This window comes from Papaver somniferum, chromosome 1 (assembly GCF_003573695.1).
Source record: "Papaver somniferum cultivar HN1 chromosome 1, ASM357369v1, whole genome shotgun sequence".
Classification (NCBI taxonomy): Eukaryota; Viridiplantae; Streptophyta; class Magnoliopsida; order Ranunculales; family Papaveraceae; genus Papaver; species Papaver somniferum.
In genome coordinates, this window is record NC_039358.1 from 19,813,855 (window position 1) to 19,838,444 (window position 24,590).

At 36.1% G+C, this 24,590-nt stretch overlaps 1 protein-coding gene, 1 long non-coding RNA gene and 1 pseudogene across 2 annotated transcripts; 1 reads left to right on the forward strand and 2 right to left on the reverse strand.

Moving 5' to 3' along the window:
• Nucleotides 1-4,404: 4,404 nt before the first annotated feature.
• Nucleotides 4,405-6,528, reverse strand: LOC113357710 (annotated as a pseudogene).
• Nucleotides 6,529-7,606: 1,078 nt separating this feature from the next.
• On the reverse strand, nucleotides 7,607-18,010 carry LOC113280798 (twinkle homolog protein, chloroplastic/mitochondrial-like). The gene is made up of 21 exons (XM_026529380.1): nucleotides 17,598-18,010; nucleotides 17,381-17,505; nucleotides 17,215-17,270; nucleotides 17,039-17,096; nucleotides 16,836-16,949; nucleotides 15,992-16,072; nucleotides 15,151-15,231; nucleotides 14,747-14,812; nucleotides 14,543-14,659; nucleotides 14,044-14,091; nucleotides 13,865-13,950; nucleotides 13,693-13,753; nucleotides 11,696-11,878; nucleotides 11,331-11,462; nucleotides 11,012-11,073; nucleotides 10,207-10,290; nucleotides 9,397-9,528; nucleotides 8,812-8,908; nucleotides 8,584-8,718; nucleotides 8,433-8,500; nucleotides 7,607-7,736 (listed from the first exon to the last, which is right to left on the reverse strand). The coding sequence occupies exons 1-21, from the start codon at nucleotides 17,878-17,880 to the stop codon at nucleotides 7,691-7,693; spliced, it is 2,115 nt and encodes a 704-aa protein (XP_026385165.1). The 5' UTR covers nucleotides 17,881-18,010; the 3' UTR covers nucleotides 7,607-7,690.
• A 5,633-nt stretch (nucleotides 18,011-23,643) lies between these two features.
• Nucleotides 23,644-24,387, forward strand: LOC113326513. The gene is made up of 2 exons (XR_003348379.1): nucleotides 23,644-23,825; nucleotides 24,106-24,387. It is a non-coding gene; the product is annotated as an uncharacterized LOC113326513 (long non-coding RNA).
• Nucleotides 24,388-24,590: the final 203 nt, after the last annotated feature.

Genomic DNA, 24,590 nt, shown 5'->3' on the forward strand with positions numbered 1-24,590 from the left:
TGTGTAGGTTTCATGAAGACTCGGAGCTCACCAAGGAATGGCTGAAAAAATACGAGCCTAACATGAAGCGGTGAGAGGAATTGGTCGGGCAGGATCAAATGAAGGGTCTCCAAGTGTTGGAATGAGTATTTTCCTTTTGTTAAGAACATGAACTATCGGATGCTTATATTTTGTCGCTTTCATATATTGTATGTTGCAAATGAACCAAAATTAATCAATGAAAGTGATTTGTATTTTTTGGGTACATTAGACTCATAATATTTGTAACATAATCGGTCTTCTTATACCTTGTTAAAGTCTAATTTTGAAGGTAGTAAGCTGCAGCTTTTGAAGGTAGTAAGCTGCGGCTTTTTCAGAATGGGTTTATGATGGAATTACTATAAACCGATTCTGAATTCAAAGAGCAATCGGTTTACTCTGGAATTAATATAAACCGATTATGAACAAAACTTTCCTGGGAATTCATTAAGAATGGTATATGTGGACGATGATGTAATCCGATTCTAGATGAAATAAGTTACAGAAAAACAGACAACTTTTAATTCCTTAATTAGACTACATATAGTCTAACATGTTCCGATTGTGGTCCATTTCTACTTTTCATAAACTCTTAAAATTTAAACTAGCACAGTACTAGACTACCACATTGACCTTTTAACTGCATAAAATGAAAATTTTATATTTCTTAGTATGAGCTTCAACTATCAATGCGGCTTCAAAATGATAAAATGGCTCTCCCCTCTACTTGGTATAAGCATCATGTACATCAAACCTGTCACCTCTGTGCCTAGTGATTCGTTGTACTTGGTGCACAATTTCTTAACGTGAATCGTCCTTGAAAAAATGTAATCGGGTCGATAATCATGGAGTAGTTTTTTGTACTTACCGCCCATCTTTGGAACAAAAGGACCCGATTTCACTTGAATCCAAAATATACTCTCATGTCGATGTTCTTCGGGAAGATCCTTGACTATGTAATGATTTTTAACCCATTCAGTCTCTTCCTCAACATCCTTCAATCTTTCCCTTAGTTGGAATTGATCTTGACCTAGTTTATTTGCCTTGAGTACGTCTTCTTCTTTCATCGCAGTAGTCGACGAAGATGTGGTAGTTTGTTTGCTTCTCTTAATTATGTCTTCAATTGAATCGGTAATTGACGATGATGGAGTAGTTCGTTTGCATCTTCCCAGTATGTGTTCGAATGAGTTGGTAGTCGATGATCACAAATTCGACATCTTCGGATGAAATAATGAACAATGGAGAAATATTTATTTAAATAAGGTAGTGAATGATAGAGAATAGGCTATCCTTTTTATATACACAAGGGACCAACGACTATAATTTCAAAAAAAAAAAAAAAAATAGTCGTCAACGATAACAATTGGATTATATAGACGCACGAATAGTCCGATTGTGAATTTAAAATAATGGGAAATAGCTCCCTTTCCATAATCGATTTATATATGAGGCACATACCAACCGATTCTTGATTTCTCTACAATTCTGAACTTGGACCCAGAATCGTTTTGTGTAAGTGTATAATAAAAATCAATTGCTTGTAACATCAACAACAATCGGACTAATCTAGCGCACACATAAACCGATTCTGGGTTGATTTTCATAAAATTTGATGATTGAATTTCAGAGATTTACAGTTAAATCATTGTTGAGTTCCTCTTAAAAGAAACGGATTAAAGGGATTTAACTCGATCACTTGAATTGTTTGTTTTTGAGTTTTTTTTCAAAACCCAAAAGAAATAAAAAGAATTCAATTGTTTGTGATTGATTAGGTTTTAGTTTTGATTTTGATGGATATTGAAGAAAAAAATTGAGTTTTGATTAATGATTTTTGTATTTGTTAATTGAATGATTATGATTTTGTATTTGTATTTGTTTTAGAATGATTAAGATTTCTTTAAAGGGTATTTAGTATTGGAAAATTTCTTGTTTGGTCCTAGGCCCATATAGTTATTTATAGTAGGGTCCAACCGGATCTTTTTTTTATCCGCAGGTCCAAAATTAATTAAAACATGGAAATGTCCATAATACTCATTACTACCAAACGTGTGTGTCTACACTGCTTACAAATTTGAGTACATATCTGGTACACTTCTTACAAATCTGAGTACATATCTGCTACACTACGTACAAATCTAAGTATGTATCTGCCTCACTGCTTACATATAGAGTATGTATCCGTTGGACATATTGAACCTGTAAATGTGACCAGAATATAACAATATTAAAACACAGCAACAAAACTAGCATTCATTTCAGTATTTCGCATACGTACTCATGGATCAAACCAAAATAAAGTGGCAAAAGTATGAATAAAACAGAATTAAAAGAAGTTCAGTACAACATATACGTACCGCGGATTCATAAACTACAAACTCAATTACATGTCAAGAAGTGATGAATCCATGAATATAACCGAATCAAAGCACATACTTCAGTATTTCACATACGAACTCATGGATCAAACCAAAAAAAGTGGCAAAACTCTGAATAAAACAGAATCAGAAGAAGTTTCAACCAGTACAACATATATGTACTCCTGGATCAAACCAAAAAAATAAGAGAAAACCTATAGATTCATAGTAAACAAAAAAAGAAAACAGTACGTCAGATATGTATTGATGGTTAATACACAAAAGAAAATTGAAAGTCAAACCAAAAACCATAAAAATATCAGATCTACTAATGAAATAAACATAAAACATGATTTTTTATTTAGATTTGAACTTGTTTCATTAAAATCCACCAATATATCATATACGTATCGATGATTAATACACAAAAGCAACTCAAAAGCATATAAAAAAACAAAATGGAACTAAAATCAGCTGCATGTGAAAACCAAGTAATGAATCTATAAAAAACTGAATCGAAACACTTTTTTTCCAGTATTCCATATATATACTTCTAGATCGAAGAAGAAGAATATCCAAAACTACAAAAATAACAAAATGATAGCATAATTTTTCAGTACACCATATATGTACTGCTGATTCATAATCTAAAATTTAGCTGCATGTGAAAAACAAGTAGCGAATTTATGAAAAAATAGAATCGAAACACTTTAATTTGAGTATTTCGTATATGTACTTCTGGATCAAACAAGAAAAATCTCCAAAACTATAAAAAAAAAAAAAAAAAAAAAAAAAAAAAAATTAGAGCAGTATATTTCAGTACACCGAATATGTATTGTTGATTCATAGTCTAAAAATCAGCAGCACGTGAAAAGCTAGAGAACATCATGAAATCGAACTACCAAAACTGGAAAAAGAAAGTGAAAACATCATGAAATCAATCAGATCTTCATGATTCAGTTGAGAATTAATCAAAAACAAAGAAGAACTGGAGAAAAGATTACATAACATACCTGTAAAACCACGAAACATCTTCACAAACCCTAGGTCTAACCTTCATAAGCGGCTGCAGCAGAGAAGAGGAGAGCGAGCGAGCGAGAGAAAACGGATCTGAGAAGAAAATTGAGAAAATGTGGCTTTTATTTATGTTATATTTATAGTGAAGGCCATTTTGGGAATTATTAAAATACACGTAATAGGTTACACACGTGTGTAGGACCTGGGCTTAAAAAATTTGGTCCATTTTTTTGTTTTGTTTTAATTATGGACCTCCGGTTACTGGGCTTTAATGGGTGGACCTGCCACTAACTAAGAACACTATAATAGTACCTATTGGTAATTCCTACTTTAGTATTTTACCATATTTTTGGACACCCCGATATCCTTTTCTTTAGATTGGTTGAAGAAATTCATTAGCCCCAAATAATCACACTAGGCCCCAAACTAGCTAGGATTCCTTAACATCTTATGTATCAGTTGCGTTAGTCCCTCGTTATTAAAAATTCCCAAGTTTGATCTCTTGAGTTCAGGTGCGGAGCCAAAGGTTGACTAACCCCAACTCTAGCCCCCTAAAATTTATAAAACCATAAAAAAAAAAACCTTAATTTCTTAGTAAATTTTACATTTAGTCCACCTATCTTCAAAATTTAGCCCACCTAATGCACACATTTCATATAAGTTTTTGTTTTAGTCCCCTCATATTGAATGTCTGGTTCCGCCACTGCTTGAGTTTCGGTTATTTTTATTTTCTTTTCGTCCAAACTACATTTTTTTACAAGTGCCTCGAAGTTATTATGCTAGACGGTTGAGTTTGATTGGGCTGTGATTATTGCTTCACTATCAGTAAAGGGACTGGGAACAAAAGTTATTTCATTATCAGTCTGAAACGTTATTATATATGACATCATGACTCGTACAAGTAGTTAGCTAAACCAACTTCAGCCTTACCAAGATCAGACTTACTACTAGTAAACATGTACCTAAACCCCCACATAGCTAAAAGGAACTCATACATGCATTATATTGTATGTGTTCAAGCAGAAGCCCTGACCTGAGACTGAGACCTAGATCCTGGGGTAAGTATCATTGTTTCCTCCATTCTGTTATTCTTCAACCTATTTGCTTCTTCTCTTGAGATTTGATATGCATTCATCAAGACGTCTGCGGGCATTGCGCTTAACACCGAAGTCTTTCCAACCAATGGGCTCGTCATAGCATTGTCATTAGTTTTGAATGATACCCATTCAAATCCTTCATTTCCAGCCTGTTTAACCACGGCGAAGTTCTGAGGAACAACCAACATCTGGCCTTGGTTGAGTTGACCATCAAAGACTTGGCGACCTTAGTTACCTACAATCTGACACCTGCAACTTCCTCTTGTGACGTACATAACACTGTGCGCATTCAAGTTCCAGTGTGGTGCAAGTAGGGCATTCTGCATATACAGCACCATCATGCATTTTAAGTAAAAACAGATATATGCTTCTTAGTTCTTTCATTCCGTATTCATTGATAGATAACTCCTTGTTAATTACTCCCTCCGTTTCTAAAAAATAGGCTTGTTTATTTTTCACAAAAATTAAGAAAACTAATCACTGTAGCCATTTTTTCATGTTTTTTCCTAATTTATCCTTTGGTCCCCACTCATTTGATATTAGAGAAAAGAGAAAAAGAAGTGTTCCCATTTTTGTATCAAGAGAGAAAAGGGAGAGAGAGAAGTGGTCCTCTCTATATGAGTATACTAGTAAAATCATAACATTTGACTTTTCATATACGGAAACAAACCTATTTTTTTGACATACTCAAATAAGGAAACAAGCCTATTTATTAGAAACGGAGCTCTTTGTGCACTCATCTGGATGTAGTTAAGAATGGGCAACTTCTGACTGTTGAGAGTAGTGATTCTTCCACCTTTTTCTGAGTAAACATCAGCCCTAGTTGGGTTGGCTATGTTCTGCTTGAGTCTCATACTGCAAATAGTTTCCTCTAACCCGTTTGTGGTCCTGTAACGTTGTTCTCGTTCCTCTTCCTCTTCTCCTTGTTGTGGCCTAATCACTTGAAGCCCACCTTCAACAAAAACGATGTTACCTCTCTGGTCATTTTGTCCTTGTAGTTTCCTCGCTGTCTCGGTGCTCACTCCAAATGCCTCAGCCAAAGTCTCGACATTGAAGCCATTGAAGATGTTGTTTTCTGGGACATCTTGTTGACCTCTTACCTGTTGACGTTGTTGTTGTTGTCGTTGTTGATATGAGCTAGTCTGTGTTTGCTGACTTCCGGCCAGTTGAAATCTCTACATATATAGCACACATACAGTTAGCTTTCGTTTATACGACTGGCATATATTTATAAACTGCCAGACGAGTGAATCCGTGTAATTAGACGTCTATGGCATCTATAATTCATCATGAATAATTCAAAAGAATGGATCATCTCATATACCCTGAGGTTGCGATCTAGCTGGTTAGCGTTGCTGCTTGTGTCGTGAACAACGATGGCGGCAAGTGGAGTCTCGCCCTCATTGTAGCACCAATGAGATACTCCTGCAGGCAAGGCCAAAACATCTCCTTGTTGAACTTGACGGATCTTTTGATGCTGATCTCTAGATCTCTGTTGCTGGCTTCCTCGTAGTTGCTGAGACTGTTGAATTGAATGGAAGGTTTCAGGACAACCAGGGATAAGGGCTCCAGTCAATCCCCTACCTGGAAAACCCGTGCATGCAGTAAGTTGTAGCTGTTAAGTAATGCTTCTCATAAATTACACGAAATAAATTTGGAAGCAACAAGGAAACAGACCTTGCACAATGTAGGCAAGTCTAGGTGCATTTGCGAAAGATGGCAAGAGAAGTCCTCTAGGCTGAATGATATATCGATCGAGTAGCAGCGGCACCAGCACATTCGAACTGTTCATTATTCTGGTCCCAAAACTCAGTAACACCAGCTTCGGACTCAACACGACGGTTAGGCTCTTGAGCGTTTAAGTTTTCAATTCGACACTGGCTTTGACCTTGGTAATGGCGTGGCTGTTGCTGTTGTTGCTGAGTTTGCCATCCTCCACCTTGTTGTTCTATTTGACCTAAACAACCATTCAGCGTGAAAAGAAAGCACAAACCAAGACAAACTAAAGATGAGGACTTCATCATGAACAAGCTAGGCTTAGTTTGTTGTAGGAGATACTACTAGTGAATGAGGTGAGTTATCAGCAATGGTGTTTGTTGACATTTATAGGAGAGAAAAGGGTTTAAGGGTTTGACACATTTCATTTGGTTGGTGAAAGATTCTTTTCCATGCCATGCTGCGTATTTGCATGGCTCTGTATAAACTCTAGTTTCAGGAACTGTGTGATAAAACAAGGTTCTAAATTTGGCAATTTGTTTTAAAGAAGACAAAAAGCGTGTGCAATTGTATTTTTAAGAAGAGACAAGTTAATTGGTATACCAACCACATGATTCTGATAATCTGATATGCCAACAAATCTGTGGCTTATTGGTGATTCAGTTTGGGTTGAGAAATGCACATCCCACAAATGAAAAGTTCAATTCAGTTCTCAAACCTTAGCAGTAACTACCGTTAAAGTACAGTATACTGAACAATCAACGCTCAGCTGAATCTAACCTTAAAAGGGTTCTCATTTTTTCTTTTGAGATTTCTGGAAGAACATCAGAGTTTTCGCATAATGAACAAAGCCGACTTAGCTCAGTGGTAGAGCGCGTGACTTTTAATCCCGTGGTCAAGGGTTCGATCCCCAAGTTTCGTAGTGCAAATATTGTTTCGACCGAATTGCACTGGTTATAATACACAAAAATGGGTTTTACGGTAACAATACATTTACTCCAAAACTGACCCCTTGATGTAGTTAAGACTTACTCAACCTTCAAGTCTAACAAAGGTGGTGTCCGAAATTTTGTAAAAATTCAACTTAAAGTTGACAATAGTACTCTTCATAAAGTTTTGTCCTAGTGAGTTTTTGAAGGGAAAGGTACATGAGATCTCCATATGTTCATCCAAAATTTATAAAAATCGTAGCCCCCCATATGTTTTGGACAGGTAAGGTAAATGTACCCGAGTAGTAATTCTCCAAGAGAAAAGTGTATCCTCCCTGCAACAGAAGTCATAAATGATCCTGATATATTTTTTTCTCTTTTTCTTTTCTGGATTGATGTGAAGGAGTTCAAATACAGCTACATTCATTTTTGACAAAATTACAGAACACCTTGCTTGTTGAGGAAATGAACCAAAACTGAAACTGCACTTGAACATTAAGATTCAACAGAAATTGTGTTATTTTACATATTTTATATTTATGTATACCATCTAAAGAACTCAAACTCGGCCTCGCTCGTCAGGATCCTGAAATGTACCCGTGACCCTGCACAAAGTAGAGTGCTATTATTAGGTTCTAAGTGGAAAACAATAGGTGACTCCACAATTATTCTGTGTTTTATGAAAACAGAGCATGCAACAAGTTTTTTAACTAGCGAACTAATTTTGCGCAACCAGCATTTGGAGAAAGGTTAGAAAGCTACCAAAGATCAAAAATGCAAATTTGCATGACAAACAAAATAACTGACGTCAACAACACTCAAATTTGCATCACAAACTACGTTTTTAAGTAGGGAACTAAGCTTCCAAATTTGCATTTCGAAAAACTTGCATGTGCATCCCACTGCAAATATTGGACTTGCTCCAAAGGGAACTAAAACAGAAATATGTGTTTATAATGTCTATTAGAGACGAAACTCTACTACGTAGTTAAGCTTTTCTTCCCATTACTGATAAGTACACAATTGTCAGTGAGCTTGTGTACAGCTTGACTACTGATGGACCTCGTTCAGTCTATCATGGTTGCCAAGTGTTCAACGAATTCTTTCTTAGACTTTAGTGACACACGTTTGTCCTGGAACACTTTAATTCGATGTTCTTTACTATTTAATAAAGACATAAGTAGGTCATCCTCTTTATTAGTCAACCTAGATATTCACAAATACAAATCGGCAGGTGGAGAAATGAAACCCTGCATTTAAGTACTCAGAACGAGAGGCACTTAAAGATATAATAAACGTACCTGTCATAAGATAATTTAGCATCCCCAATCTTCCCTACAACTTTATTCCGTACTTTGCGAACATATATCTTCAAACCAACGGTAAATTATTATCAGGGTGAGATGCGGTACAGAACATAAGACAGACTTGTTCATAACCAGAAAAACTCACCTCTACTTGGTCCACTGGACCTCGCTCAGCATCCCGGTTACGGTGAACAACAATTCCATTGTCACATTTGTTAATGAAGTGTGCACTTCCACTGATATCGTAAAGATTAGGGGGTCCACCAACCCACTGATGTAACTGCGAAATATATTAAAGTAACTGAATAAGCAAACTGAACTTAACAGGAAAGGAAGTAGGAACAAAAAGGTGTTTAACAGTAAGGGATAATACCTGTCTTGGATGCGCTACAAACCAGACATGACATGAATGATGTTGAGCAAAACGTTTGATCTTCGTAAGCATCTGACTCACATACTCCGTTTCGGTCCTAACAATAGTGATAGAAAAAGTTTGAATTATTACTATTTCAACGAGCAAAGCCATGGTCAACTTATGTTCATATGATTTAGCATCTTATAAACAGCTTATTACCCGTTCTTCTCAGAATATCCCCTGTTCAAGTGAGTGAGTAAAATTTATACAGAAGACATTATTTTGCTACCCTAAGTCTGTTGCTTTAACCAGAAGTGGTCCTAACAATTACGTTTTTAAGTATGCTACCCTAATTGTGTGTTTGAGTTTGGTGAATGAAAAAGAATCTTTTTATATAATTGCTGAATAATTACTATCCCAAGGAGCAAAGCCGCGGTCAACAAAATGACATCAGAAAGCAGTAAGCTTTTAATTTTTTATTGTTACTACATGTGCGTGGAACTCCACAGGAAAAGCAAGAGGTTGTATCATTATCTAAATCAAGTACCAAAATATTATGTGCCTGTCTTATACTCCTTAAAAGGTAAGAAATAGAAAACTCACTGGTTTGGAGGGCGCTGATGATCTAGCTCATTGTATGGATCGATCACAAGTCCACGGACCCCATACCTGAGGACTGCAGCTTTGGCTAGCTCAAGAACCCATTTAACTGAAGGAAGGGAATCATCCTCGCATCTGTCCAAAATGCCAAAAGTAAATCACGAAAGCAAAATAAACTAAAGGGCACACAGCATAAAGAGGTTTCCAATTCTCCCCAGTTGTGGATCATATGAAAAGACACAATTCAGATAGAAACTTGGGGGCACTCAGCCGCCTACAGTTTCGTAAGTAAAAAGATGAACTGAAAAGAGTATTGGTTTTTGAAGATAGAATCTTAGAAAATTTATTGGTGATATCGTTTCTACATAAAAGAAGAGGAAACAGTCCTAAGCACATGATAAACAGAGTTCAATTTAGTCATTATACAGCACATATAGAAAAACTGAATCCCACATGAGTCACAGCTCAAACAAACTAACAAGATGTGTGAACCTGATATTTTTCAAGTTGAACTCTGCTAATCGCCATTAAAACACTGCTTTACTGGGGAGGAGATACTGAGGGGAATAACTATTGCAACCAGAAATAACAGATCAACTATAATCCTAACCCTAAATTTCATTTTTAACCAAAAAAACAAATAGAGCTTTTCGTTTTGATTTATAATAACTCCTCAAAAGCTTCTGGGAAAAAAAATCCTACTTTAAGTCCCGGTGGTTCAAACTCCAACAACTATTACCAATTAAGTTATTACTAGAATTATTTAGCAGCTCAAGCTCAACCATGTGTCTTTTTGTGCGCCAAAAAACTCACCTTATGAGATGAAAAGTATTGCTGAGCCACTTCTTCCCTTCTTCTAACTCTTCAGGACTCATTCGCTCAACGGATTCTGCGTAGCTGCAGGTGTGAGGGAAAAGAATTTAGCCAACGTTATAAATACACCAAAACTGAAATTCTTTTATTGTATTCAAAATTATATATAGTAGACAACCTCTTCCCTATATAGTAGACAACCTCTTCCCCTAGGGATAGAGTGATATACTGATACACATGATTATGGGCACAACAGCTGATATTTTTTGAGAATGCATTTATTGTTTAGATGATCAACAACCTCACCAAAAAAAAATGAATTTAATTGAAAAACAGTAATTCTAATTTATTTAACCCTACCAATAGAAGCTTAAAATTTACCAGTAAACTATATTTACAATTTTTTCCAATACCCTTCTAAAAGCATGCAGTGATACAGGACATCATCCTTTCAGAAATTCAACTCTTAGACCATTCTTACGTTATCTGTAATCTTATCCCTCCCATGTGAGTATTTATAAATGATAAACAGACTACAGCTACATGTGGTTCTTCGATTGCCATCTCTAGTGAAAGATATGCGTAAACTACACTAGCCTGAAGGAGACACAGCAAGACAAACCTGAATTGCAGCTTCCAAGGATATTATAATCATCGTACAGGAAGCATTTTATTGGGTATTATTACTTGAAACTTGAATTTAGGAAGGCTGTAACTAAAGTTTTTTTATATTTTTCTCCCGTGATCAGAATCCATTGTACATACAAAAAATTGAAGTGAGACAGCAGTATAATTCTAACTTTACCTAGCACCAAAGAACGGCCTTTTTGTATGCTTCTCCAAAAGTTTCCTAGCATGCTCCCGAACCTACAAAAGTGATTGTGGGTCACACACAAAAGATGATGGAAGCAAATAAAATGACAACGACGTATTCAAATGGCTCTTCAATTAGATACACACTTTCGAAAGGAAACATATACTAGGAGAAATAACCGGATAAAACATTATATGTCCCAGTTTTGTGCAATTCCAATGAAAAGGGCGCAAATTCAACATGGCGTAGTTCTACAACACAGACTGTTCTACAACACAGACATGTTATTCAAATATCTAAAACACCTTACCTTGTTCTCCATTGAGCAAAGTGCAAACTTCCATCCTTCTTTTTCATTAATATTGCATAAAAGAGCATCAATCCATTCACTCTTGCCTGAATTTGGAACTCCGGTAACTACCGTCAATTCTCCAGGAACAATCTGCTCAACAAATACCAAAGATACTCAAATAGCTTAAAGAAGGGATGTCATTTTGACAAGTTTAATGGGGAAGCGTGAGCGCCGGAATTTACTACACAGCATGTCATAATGTAACTACCATGGAAATATCAAAAGGTTGGTAAAAATCAAAGTTTAGTATCAAAACCTAGAAATACATGACTAAGTTACCATCAAGCACTTTTACATGTGAAACAGATGGAAAACATGCTTACTTTGTAAAAATCATCCAGACCTCTCCACCCGGTCGACACTCCAAGTTCATAGCCCATACTGCAATGATAGTATGCATCAATCTCGTCGAAGAAATCTCTGAAGGTGAACAAACCACGTATGGGATATAATTCAGCCTGGTCAATCACTTTCCTCAGTGCATGTGATCCCAGACACATGAGCACCTGCGTGTGTAAGTTGAATCAAAAAAGATCACTGTGTAAAACAAACATGCACATGTCTTTTTTTTCTTTACATACAAAAGAAAGAAAACATGGAGGGGATTTTTGGTCCAAAAAAGAATGTAACCATGGACACCAAACAAGACGACTATCCTTTATATTATAGATAATAACGTAGGAAATTGTAATCATATTCAATTTTCAATTAGTGACTGAAGAAATTTTATAAGAAAAGAGCTTGGACTAAGGTATATAAGAAACTGTTATGATAGAGTACTAATAGTTTTAAACTTGCAGCAGCCACATCTTGGGAGTATAGTCTCCTCTACCAATTATTTGGTTGTTCCAACTCCACAGATACTTTCTTATCAAATATTAAGCTGACGGACACTTAATTTATAATTTTGATGTACCATTCAGTTGGTCCGACCCCAGCCTGGGGCGCTTTTTATGAGCACTTACTTTACGGGTCTCTTACATACACATTTTATGGTTCTCTTACATACAACAGTTGACTTCCATCTCCAAATAGATCCTCCTCACAACCCCCGCCAAGAGCTGATTAAAAAATGAATAGTCTTAAGACCACTTCTCAAAACATCAGATAGCATAACCTCTATAAAATAATAGCCTTGGGATCCGCCTTCTTCAATTAATCTAGAGAGTGATAAATTTAGAGATAAATGAATAATTATTAGCTTAAAGAGATGATTCTAGCTTTTTGTTATAAACAATATAACAAAAAAATTAGAATGGATCAACGCACTCAAAGGGCACAGGTTTGCTACACTGAGACTTAATCACTCAACCATTAGCGGGTACAGGTTTCAAGGAAGAACGCACTCGAAGCATCCACCGAAACTTTTTGTTGTCATACAACAATCTAATTAAATTAAGTGATGAAATACAACTTGATTTTAAAATATTGATGCATGAGAAAAGATGATATGCACGCACATTTATTTTCCCTAGTAACTATTACTTTATAAAATATTTAGGGCCTATAAAAAGGGACCTTTTGAATATACAAATACAATTATATTGTCGGGATTATTAATTTAGCACCAAAGCCCCAAGTCGGGACCGGAACAAAATGTTATATTAAGAGATTATAATTTATAAGTATTATTTTGAGGTTATATCATATGTCGAAACTAAATTAGAATTCACCCTATCTGAAAATATCTAAATGTGCAGGTACATGATTCTTACACAAAAGCTACCCATTCCAGAACTTCTTGCCCTATCATCTATATGGGGAAACATTTCTAAGTATAGCTTCAAGATAGTTACAAGTAGAGAACTATAAGTTCAGAGTCGCATGATCTTTCCGAGTGAAAATACATGATTGATTAGCACTTGGTACACAAGGGTCACCATGTGTATCATCCTCCCATTTAATCTAAAACAATAAACTCATCAGATATTTGTTGCAACTTGGGTGAAATTCTAATGCATTTGTGTAGTCACTAAACATTACAGCATTCCTTTTACTTTTTGATATGTCATTTGGGTGAGGAGACAACCCTTACAAAAATTTAACATAATATCATTTGAATGTGGTCACTGCAAATTTTATTTTAAAATTGTTCAAGGTTGTACTTCCCACTTTATGCCAACTGATCTAAGTCACACAATATATAAAACATAAAACGACAAGGTTCATGCATTGCCCAAGTTAGCTAGGCCCAGATGAAATCTTAATCCTGGCCGATTGTGTTGTGCCAACAACGACATGCATAGTTTCCTTCCAAGTTATGCTCAGTCTAAAACCAATGTGATTGACATATTCTTAAAAAAAAAGGTTAGTACCAAACCTCATTTGCATCTTTACAAACGTCAGCATTATTTTTCTTTGGCCATCTGACTCGCCAACATCTGGTGACCACAAAAGTATAATTGTAGCATATATATATATATATATATATTAAAATCTCTATCCACAACTTGTTCCAAATATCATTACGATGGAAAGATGAGTTGTTAAACCTTTCTTTTCCAAGACGACGTGCAAGTTCTTCTGCTAAGGCTTGCCCAGGTTGATCCGCATCAGTTGCCAAAATAATGCGAGATGCCTAATGGGTTTCCAAGTTGACATGACACACAAAAGATTAACAATGGCAATAACACATGTCCAAATCGTATAGAAGTTGTTCAATGGTGCAAACCTTGTCAAGATATTCTTTGCAATTCCACAAGTACTTGTACTTTTTGTCCTAGTTTAAAAAAATACTGCAAGAGCATTAGATCACTATTCTAAAGCAGGAAAAACAATGGACCAGTAAAATAGAAAACCCGATCAAACCAATTAGTAATTTATGCCAGCATAAGAAATGCAAAGAAAGGACACATGTGTTCCCTACACTTGCTGAGCTCATTGAGCTAGCTCATACTCTGTACTAATGATATACATGCATTAGAGATATCATCCCCAGCATTTGAAGTCACTAGGATTTAAATTTTAGTTTCCGAGAAAAATGATTTTGACGACTTCCTTACATATCCAAGAAATGCTAAAGTATACGTGTATATATATATAGATAGATAGATATAATGTTTATGAAAGTGTGACGAGGATGCCTACATGGCTATTGTTCAACACCATAAAGGTCACCATGCTAGTCAATACACAGATTCGAATAGAAACTACATGAGGTCAAACCTAACCTCATCTTCAGGGGGTATATCTTTATCAGACACCTTGCAAGGTGCTCCATCAGGAACACTCACACAATTACGAAACCCAGCTTCTTCCATCGAAAGCTTATCAATTTCACCCTCAACCTATAAATACTATACACAAATTAGATACCAGACAAGGTTTTTACATAAACAGCATCCGAACACCATAATTAAGTTGACTGTACTTACAATTATAATATCAGTGGCACCTTTTATGTCATCCAGTCCATAAAGTACTTTTTCAGTCTCCTTCTCCTGATAATTATAATCAAATATAATAACACAGTTAGCATTTCACGAGACTGACAAGAACAAGTAAATCAGGTCATTAAAATGTTAATAAATTCCGGTGAAATGGAGTTCTGTGAGAGAAAAATAATGATGTTAATCCTGAAATAACAATAGCTAACATATTGATAATCCAAAAATGTAACTTAATTAATTTATTTACTTTTTCCTACAAAACTTTCATGATTGTGTTAATCGCTGTGTAGTTTCTGCACCTTACCTAACTAGACCAACTGGTGAGACATTCAACCAAATTATTCATGCATTGGTACTGTGAACTACAAGTAGGGCTTGGTAACAAGAACCTGCCAAAAACGTTTGTTTATGTCTCGGTACTTGCAGCTTACAAGCTCTCCATTTCGTTTATACGTAAAAGCGATTGCGACCTGTAAATTTCACAGCTTCAGTAGTTAGATGTGTCACAATAAAACCTGAGCATCTCCCTACTTAGAGGTTATAAAAAAATCTAAGAAAGAATATAACATAGAAAGAAAAAATGACGAATTATATTTGAGCCATAATCTTGTAAACATGCGGCTCAAGATGCGACGGGATGCCAACATAATGTAAGGAGTGGTAATTGAATATTTGTCCCTACTTTTGATGGTCTATACAAATATACCCAGGAGTGGTAAATGCCAGTTAAGTCAAACGAGTGCGCACTAGGATTCTCATCCATCACAAGATTCACAGAAAATCAGTTGGATGATCACTTAGATCTATTTAGACAGTCGGGAACCTATTACTTTCTTCAGAAATTGATGATCCAAGATCCCAAGTCTCAACCCTTTCTGACTGTCCAAAAAAGGAATTATATCTGATCTGAGCAATATCCTTTCTGTATATATGAAATCAAGGTATCACAATCCTTCATGTGAGCATCATACACAAAAAAGACTGATGAACAACATTCCATTTTAAATCAGTCCACTTCACATTTAGTGATAGGTTCATCAACCAAGTTCACTCTTTTATGATCATGCATCCCGGGCAGCCACTTTTAAAGAGTAGTTCATCAATCAAGTCCATCCTGCATCGTGAGTAGCCACAGTGCGGCAACATGACTTCCCATTGAGCATAATAAGAACGTATTTATGAATTTTCTAATAATCAAACTAATTCACAACCGTTAAAAGCTATACAAACCTCGTCACCAGGCTTTTGCATAACAGAATTCCTCCGAAGAGTTTCTGCGGATATCATTCTTTCAGCGAAGTAAGCAATTAGCTGAGTAAACAAGGGAAGAAAAGTAAGAAATTAGCTGTGAAAACAGGAGAAGAAAAAAAGATATCATTCTTTCAGAGAAGTAAGCAATTAGCTGAGAAAACAAGGAAGAAAACTAAGCAATTAGCTGTAAAAACGAGGGGAGATAATACCAGATCATTTATATCATAAGACTCTGCTTAAGCTCAACTTCAAAAGAAAATATGATACGAACTATATGCCTTTCTTATAGGGAACTCTAACTTCCCTGCCCATAGACGAACTATCATTTACCACTACAACAATCCAAAAAAGCAGATATGTCTCGCAAGAAATTTTTGAGATGGTTTTTCAACAGTATTGTAGAGAACATCAGATAGGGAATCCCAGATTAGCTCCAAATTATCATGAATCTCATGATAGACACTGTTTTGTTATAGACAGGGAAAAACTGATACACCACAAACAGTCATCAACTGCATCTAAAAAGGTGACAATAATAACCTTGAACGGAATGCTTCTTAGCAAGACGGCAAAAAAAAGGACGTACTACAATAAGAAAGGGATTGCAGTAGATTGGTCATGGAAGGCCCACACCCAACCAACATCAAGTACAATTGAAGTGCTCAAAGTTCACACCACGCCCTAGTTAACATTTCTAGAATCAATTTGATTCGGCTTCAATATAGAAGTCTCAAAACTAACATATCATAGCCCCCATACAGTAAAACACGTAATTAACTAATGTGGATAATGACTAGGAAAGGAAAAAATAGAACCATGTTACCTCCCCACTTAATGGTTCGAGACCAATGCTCTCTTCTGTAATGTGTCTTTTGGTTTTACTTGTTTCAATACGGGGAGAAACCTTGGCAGACGATGCCCGGCCATTTCCAGAGGCCTAAAACAATATGGGGCTCAACATTAATGGCTATTCTCAATTTACAAATACAGAATTGACCAAACAGTTAACATGAAAATCAAAATTACCTTTAAATTGCCATTTGCTCCACATTTTGCTCTGAAGCAATTCCACAAAGCTGTACTTCTACAACACCCAAAGCAAAGAATGAACAGCAATAATTGAAGTCACTAGGGATTTAGTCATACTAGTAGGACGAAATTGAAAATTCCCGCATTTAAAAAAGTAGGTTAAGCAAATTTACCCATCAGCTGTAATGAAAACAGATAAGGACTTCTCCTTAGTATCTCCACCCCCACACTATTTTATGAAAAAAGTTGAATCATCAGGACAGGGGGTATTTGATTTAATTCATTGTTCCAAACAAGAACATAGCATATATCTAAACATTAATAGATAGAAAATTAGACCTGATGACATCTCAAACGACTATAAGTGCCAGGCTTGCAATTACAAGAAATCCCCATTTTCTCTAATTGCTGTTTCAATGTCAACCTATTTTTGGTTACCTCTTCCTCACTAGACTGTTCTTCAACTTGAAATTTCAAAAACAATATATACATTAGAATTAGAAGAAATCATTATCATAAATAACAAATTAAAAGCACAAATAATATAAGTAGGTACCTGGTACTAGATTAGAGACAGCAGCAGAAGTAGAAAACCTAGAGTTTTGGTTTGATAAATTGAGAGAAATTGAAATGGGTTTTGGTGAGAAATTATAATGTTGTTGTTGCTGCTGTAATGGACGAAGTTGGTTCGTAGAGAAAAAGGATATGGTTGGTAAGAGAGTATGAGGAGGATTATGAGGTGCAGGTCTTAAGAAGTATTTGGAAGCCATGAAGATGTTCGAGGAACAGGAGAGAAGAAGAAGACGATGATGATAATGGTGATGATGAAGATGAAGCATTTCTTTCTTTCACTCTATTATTATTCTTCTGGTAAATCAATAAATGAATGAAAGAGAAGTGGCAGATACACTTCACATCATCATAAACCCTCGTAGAGTGAATTCTTAGGGTTTATCCTCTTTCTTTCTTTCTTTCTTTTTGAATCAACCTTGCTATAGGGACGGCATGATTTACGGCGTTTTTAGGGGTCACTCAAAAGGATTTAGGGGCCAACAATAAAACAAAAAAGGTCACCCAAAGGGAAAATGTAGCCAGCCTTTATCTCGCGTAATTCGTAATGGCGAAATTACCCTTATATATTCGGAGGATATAATAACATTGTTATCCTCCGATTTCAATCGGAAGCCAAAATATTTCCCAGACTTCCGATTGTGTTCGGTGCAGTATTAAAATGATTTTTGTTTCATTTTTTCATTTCTTTTGCATTTGTGAGTTATTAGAGTTATAGAGAAGAGGTTAAAGGAAAAAAGGGAAAAACCATTTTTTTCACTACAAAAATGGATGGATATGAAGAAGAATGTGAGAATCATGACGAAGAACAAAATGTTGAGGGTTCACGACCGTTTAGAGAAGACGATTTGGGGTATATGTTGAATGATCCAAACTTTTGTGGAGAGGAAAACCTAGACGACCCTTTCATGGAAGAAAATGGAGAATCGCATGATATTGAAGCTAACGATGCATGTAGAATATTCGGAAGTTTGACTTATTTTATAACCTCCGATTATTGTATAATAATTTGTTGTTTTCATATGCAGGCCGTTGAAGAGTTTGTTGATGACTTCTATTTGAGGCCCGACACTTCCCTATACTATGCAAACGATTTGGTATACTCATAACTACTTTTTTTTTTGCAAAATTTATATGTTAAATGGTTATGCTTATTAGATTTGTTTTGTTTTATGCACGTTTAGACATTTGGAAGTAAGAAGGAGGCAAAGGAATGGCTTATGAACAAGGCAAAAGCTAACATGTGCGTGGTAGTTCAAAATAATCATGTTAGTGACACTCGATTTGAAATTATTTGTGAGCGAGGTGGGACGCGAAAGAGCCACGAGGGAAAGAATAGTAAGTACATACGGAAGATGAATAGGAAATACTGAAGCAATACCAAGAAGATAGGATGCCCATTTAAGATTGTCTTTTATAAGCCCGATGGTATTAAAGGTAAAGAGTATAAAATGTATAAAGTTGATAACGGTTGTCACAACCATGATGATCCGTTGGATTTAATTGGACATGTAATGGTTGCCAAGTTAAAACCACATCAAATGCAGACGGTGAGGTCTATGCGGATCCAAAAAGCGAGTGTGATCTTAAGTAAGATAAAGTCGGATGATCCCGACAACTTGTCTTCTTTGTATACAATTAAGTCGGCCCTAGCTACGATCAAAATGACTGATTGGGATGGTAGAACGGTCATGCAACAATCGGAGTGGTTAGCGGAGTTACACGGCTACACCTTGAGAAGGGAAGAAAAGGATGGTATAGTGGTTCGTATTTTCTTGGCACATCCCGAAATGATCCAATTGGCTCAATGCTTTCATCAAATTTTGTTGATATATGCTACTTATAAGACAAACAAGTATAACATGCCGTTGTTGAACATTGCTTGCCATACTTCGGACAAAAACACGTTTACGATTGCATGGGGTTTAATGAATCATGAGAACAATGTGAGTTTCATTTGGATGTTGGAGACGTTGAGGTCCATTTATAACGGTGATAATTTTCCAAGGGTTATTGTAACGGATAACGATCAAGCCTTAATGCATGCAATAGCGGTAATGTTTCCGGAAGCCCAAAACTTGCAATGTACGTGGCACATTCAATGCAATCTCAAAACCAATTTCCATCATCATTTCCAAGCTAAAAGACCAAGGAAGGGTACCAAGAGGTCAAAGGAAGAGGATGAGCGCATTAGTAGATTAACCGTGGAAGAACGTAAGGAAGAGGATAGGCTATTTGAAGAAAAGTGGAAGGAGGATGGAATAATTTGGAAAATGTTCATGAAATCATGGGACAAAATCGTTTGGTCGATGACCGAGGAAATTTACGAACGTAACTTGAAGAAATTTGAGGATGAATACGGCACGGACTACCCAAAACCGGTTGAGTATTGTAAAAAACAATGGTTAACGATTAAGGAGAGGTTTGTGTTTGCATGGACATATGAATATCGTAACTTCAAGAACGAGGCGACAAGCATTGCGGAGGGGTCTCATGGTAGACTAAAGAAAATACTAATTGGTAGTCAAAATGGAGTTGTGTCGATCCAAGAAGCAATCCATGAATTCAGCAATCGTGATCTCGTAAAGATTAGGAAATGTATGCAATTTAGTGTACACCAATTCCCGATGGAACATATTAAGGAAAAATTGCTTCTAAGGGGAGTTGTTCATAAAGTTTCAAGATGGGAAATAAATCGCATGATGAAACAATTGAAGTTATATAAAACTTATGATGACGAGAATACGGTTTGTGTTTGCAAGGATATGATAGGTATTGGACTCCCACGTCGTCATAAGTTGGGTAGGTATGTTGAAGTGATTGACATTGATGATATTCACCCATTTTGGAAGCAATTAAATTTCACTCCGAACACCCCGGTAGTTGATGCTCCGTCTTTCTTCGAGTCGGAATTGTGTGCACAAATAGCCGAGCGTTACGCTACATCAAACGGCACCAAAAAGAAAATATTGATGCATAATTTGGAGGAAGCCCTTCACCCTTGTTTAAGGGAGGTTGATGAACCTATGAAGCAAAAGAACACCGGTAGGCCGAACACCAAAGTGTCGAGGACCATCCAAAGAAAAGAGTTGAAGGAGTATTTGTCTAATAAAAGAATATTGTCTAGGCACGAGCGTTCGGAAGCCGAATTTGAAGATGAGCCGGAACCTAAGAAAAGAGGTCGTCCAAGAAATGATCAAAGTGGACCAACCACCCGACAAGTAAGGCCAAAGATCTCTACAGAGCCTTCTCAAGTAAGTCAACCCAATGAGGCGAGGAGATAGATACGACAAAGAACAAGAGTTCAAAGACTTAGTTGCGCGTGTGAAGTGTCGAAAGGGATTGAAGACAATCGGATCCAATTATTGGATGACAATGCCTAAATTTGGATATCTCCTAGCGGACGTTTTGAATTGCGTGATACATTTCTCTGTTCCTCCTATGTATGGACTTAGCATGACGTTTGCACCCACAAGAACGGCTTGCGACGAGTCGGTTAAAGATAGAAGAATCGTAATGGCATTTGTGAATGAAATGCATTTTATCGGTTTAAGAGTAAAGAAAGATTGTCCGTTACCTCCGTTGAGTAAGTGGCACGATTACTTCCCGATGAACCATTGCAAGGATTGGGTAAAACAATATGAGTCCAACATGGTTGATTGGGATCGTGTTATGGACAACAACTTTCCCACTGAGTTACTCGAATTGATCCCCTCGGATGATGACGATGTTTGATCGTTTTTTTTCGAGGCACGACTATAATTTTTTTTGAAACTATGTAATCAGAACAACAGTATTATAACACTTCAATACGATTAATCATATTCAGGAATTCCATATTTTATCAAACCGCCGATTAATATTAAAAATTTGAATTTACAGCACTCAAACATCACATGTTATTCTTTTTTCCCAGTCCGAGATGCAACAATCAATGCGGTTTCGAAGTGTATAAACGACTCTCCTCTCCACTTGGAATAAGCATCTTGTGCCGCAAACCTGTCGTCTCTGTTCCTAGCAAGAATACGGTTGTACTCGGTGCACAATTTTATAACATGGTGCACCCTTGAAGAAACATGGGATGGTTCATAATTGTGGCGTGGCTTCTTGTACTTACCAACAAAAGGACCGAATGAAACGTTAATCCAAAATATACGATCGTCCTGCTGTTCTTTGGGTAGATCTTTCACAATGTAATAATTTTTTATCCATTCGGTCTCTTCCTCAACTTGTTTTAATCTTTCTCTATGATGGAATTGTTCTTGACCTCGCTTCTTAGCCTTGATTTCCTCTTCCTCCTCCTCCGTTGCCACTAACGATAGTTTAATTTTTTTTGGGTTGTTTGTTCCTTTTTTGTATTTCTTCTTCCATTGCTGCAATTGATGTAGTTGTTCGCTTGCATCTTCGAAGTATGTTGTCGATTGATGATGGACTTGCCATTGAAAAGGTTTTTCATTCAGATTTTTTACTCAATAATAACTGAGAGGGGTTACCCTCCTTATATAGATTAGAGTTCCAACGGATCTAATTTTTGAAAATATGGCCGTTGAGGTTTCTGAAAATATGGCCGTTGAGGTTTCGTATCATTGGTGCACTACAATCGGTTGTTAACGATACACGTATTCCCTCCGAATAAGACATTCGGTGGCAAACTTAAATTCTTATCTACCGATTAAGTTGGTATTTCTAAACACGACTATATTATTCGGAGGATAATTTTTTTGTAAAGTCTCGAATGTACGATGGCCCAAAAATCAGAATTTGGGAAAAACTTATACTTTTCAAATTTTGAAATTGAAATAATCGAAGGTATAAAACATTATATTGTCTTCCGAATAAATACTGGCCCCAAAATGGGATTTTTCCTATATCAGAAATTTTGAGATTTTTTCAATATATACATTCGGTAGTGAGTGTTCTTCCGAATACTGTGTGTCTACTTAAATATATTCGGTAGCCAAAAAATTCATTAAACTACCGATTATTAGCAGTTTGTATCCAGGAAGATATGGCCACCAATATTAGGCAGATAACCATCAAATCGTTCTCCCGAATACTGTCGATGTTCTTTAGAAATGAAGAACACGACTACATTCGGAAGTAAAGGAGCATGAATATCGCCCGAATCTGGATAAATAACCGAAAACCCTAGAATTTTTTTTTCTCGATTCGTCGAATTAAAGCGAAATAAACCCCAAAAATAATAGATTCTTACCTAATTGGGGCCATTTGACTTTGGAGTGGAAAATTTTTTTTTCTTCCACAATCGGAAGATAATAGGAAACTGGAAGAAGAAGAGTTGAAATGAGTAGAATTGTTTTTTTATTTGGTTTTTATACAGTTTTACCAGAAGGGCATTTATGTAACTTCAATATCATATAGGGTACCCCTTAACTAGAGTCTTTGGCTGGGTATAAATTGATGGCCCCTAAATCCTTTCGGGTGGCCCCTAAAAACGCCAGGATGATTTAGTAGCGGGGCGGCACTGTGATAGTAATGTCCTTTAGTTGGTTAGAGGATGTCCTAAAAGGATGTAAATTAACTAGATTACCCTTTTCACCTTAAATCAACCAAAATCAAATCAATTTTTTTTTAAACCTAATGAATCAGAAAAAATCAAATTAGTTTTTTTTCATTTTCTTCATCATCTTCTCTTCTCCTCCATCAACTGTAACCTCCATTAAAACTGGTAATTTCATCGTCTTCGATTAATCAGCGATTCGAAAATTAATCAAGTGAGCTGCATAGGAACCGAACCAGAACCTGAGAACCGGATCGGAACCGATTAAAAAAACCCGGTACCGGACCAAAACCGGCCAAGGAAGTACAGGTACCGGTTTTCATTTTCATAACCGATGTATAGGGAGTACAAGTACCGGTTCTTCTAAGATTCCTGACCAACCCGGTGAATGTGAACCATTGATAAGATTTTAGAAATAAATCTGGGGCCATTGATTTTAGGTTAAGGATAACTCTCTATCACCACCTTATATATTTTCCTTGCCTCTTCTCCTTCCTTACAGAGACAGAATCTCATCTTTCTTCTCTCTTATTTTTCGTCGTACCTCCCATACCATCACCTTCTTCATCGTCACAGAGAGGGATACCACCACCATGAATCATGAATCCAAAATAATCACCATACAGTTCTCAATCATCTTCTTCTTCTTTTATTTTTTTAGTTCTTCTTCTGTTACTTCTTATTTTTTCACAGGTAATTCATATATGTTGGGTAATTTAGTTATTAATTGATTTAGGGTTCTGTTTAATTGCATGTTTGGTTTGAATAAGTTAAATGAGAAATCAAAGGTTTTTTAGATGGATTTATGGATTGAAATTTCATATTGGTTCTAATCATTTTCTTCTTCAATTGATTAGTTGATTATTCAATCAGTTCTATTGATGGTGATTTTGTTTGATTATGTTCTTAATTTATTCTATTGTAGTTTAGTTTTTTTTAATGAGCACAGTATTGATGAGATTAGGGTTCACAGGATTCAATAGGAGTAAGACGGAGGAATTGGTGAAGAATAATTGAAGTTAGGATTTGAAGATTTGAAGCTCAATAGGCGTGGAAGAAGACGATGATTCAAAGTATTTGAATGATGAAATTTACAGGGTCCTGGTAATGAAAATGAAAACTGAATTAGATCTGAAGAGGTGTTTTTTTGTGTGCAATTTTGTGCAATTTTTTTGATTATGTGTAAATCTGATTAGTAAGACTTTTGATTATATGTAAATCTGAAAAAAAATGTCAGTAACTATTTAGATCTCAAGAGGTGTTTGTTTTTATTGTGCAATTTTTTCCTCCAAAGTTTCACCATTTTCTTGTACATCAAAAATCTTGTAAATCATCGGGAAAAACCCGGTACCGGCTAGGACCAGAGTTGTAACATCGGTACAGGTACAACTCCAGGTACATGTACAAGTACAGGTCCTCAAAATGAGGAATCAGTCAACACCAGGTACAGGTACCGGG

Coding starts and splice junctions, on each gene's coding strand:
- LOC113280798 (XM_026529380.1), bottom strand. CDS start 17,880: ATGCTTCATCTTCATCATCACCATTATCATCATCGTCTTCTTCTTCTC. Junction 14,813..15,150: donor TAAACAAACGTTTTTGGCAG/GTTCTTGTTACC, acceptor TATAATTATCAG/GAGAAGGAGACTGAAAAAGT. Junction 11,074..11,330: donor TTTGCTCAATGGAGAACAAG/GTAAGGTGTTTT, acceptor TCACTTTTGTAG/GTTCGGGAGCATGCTAGGAA.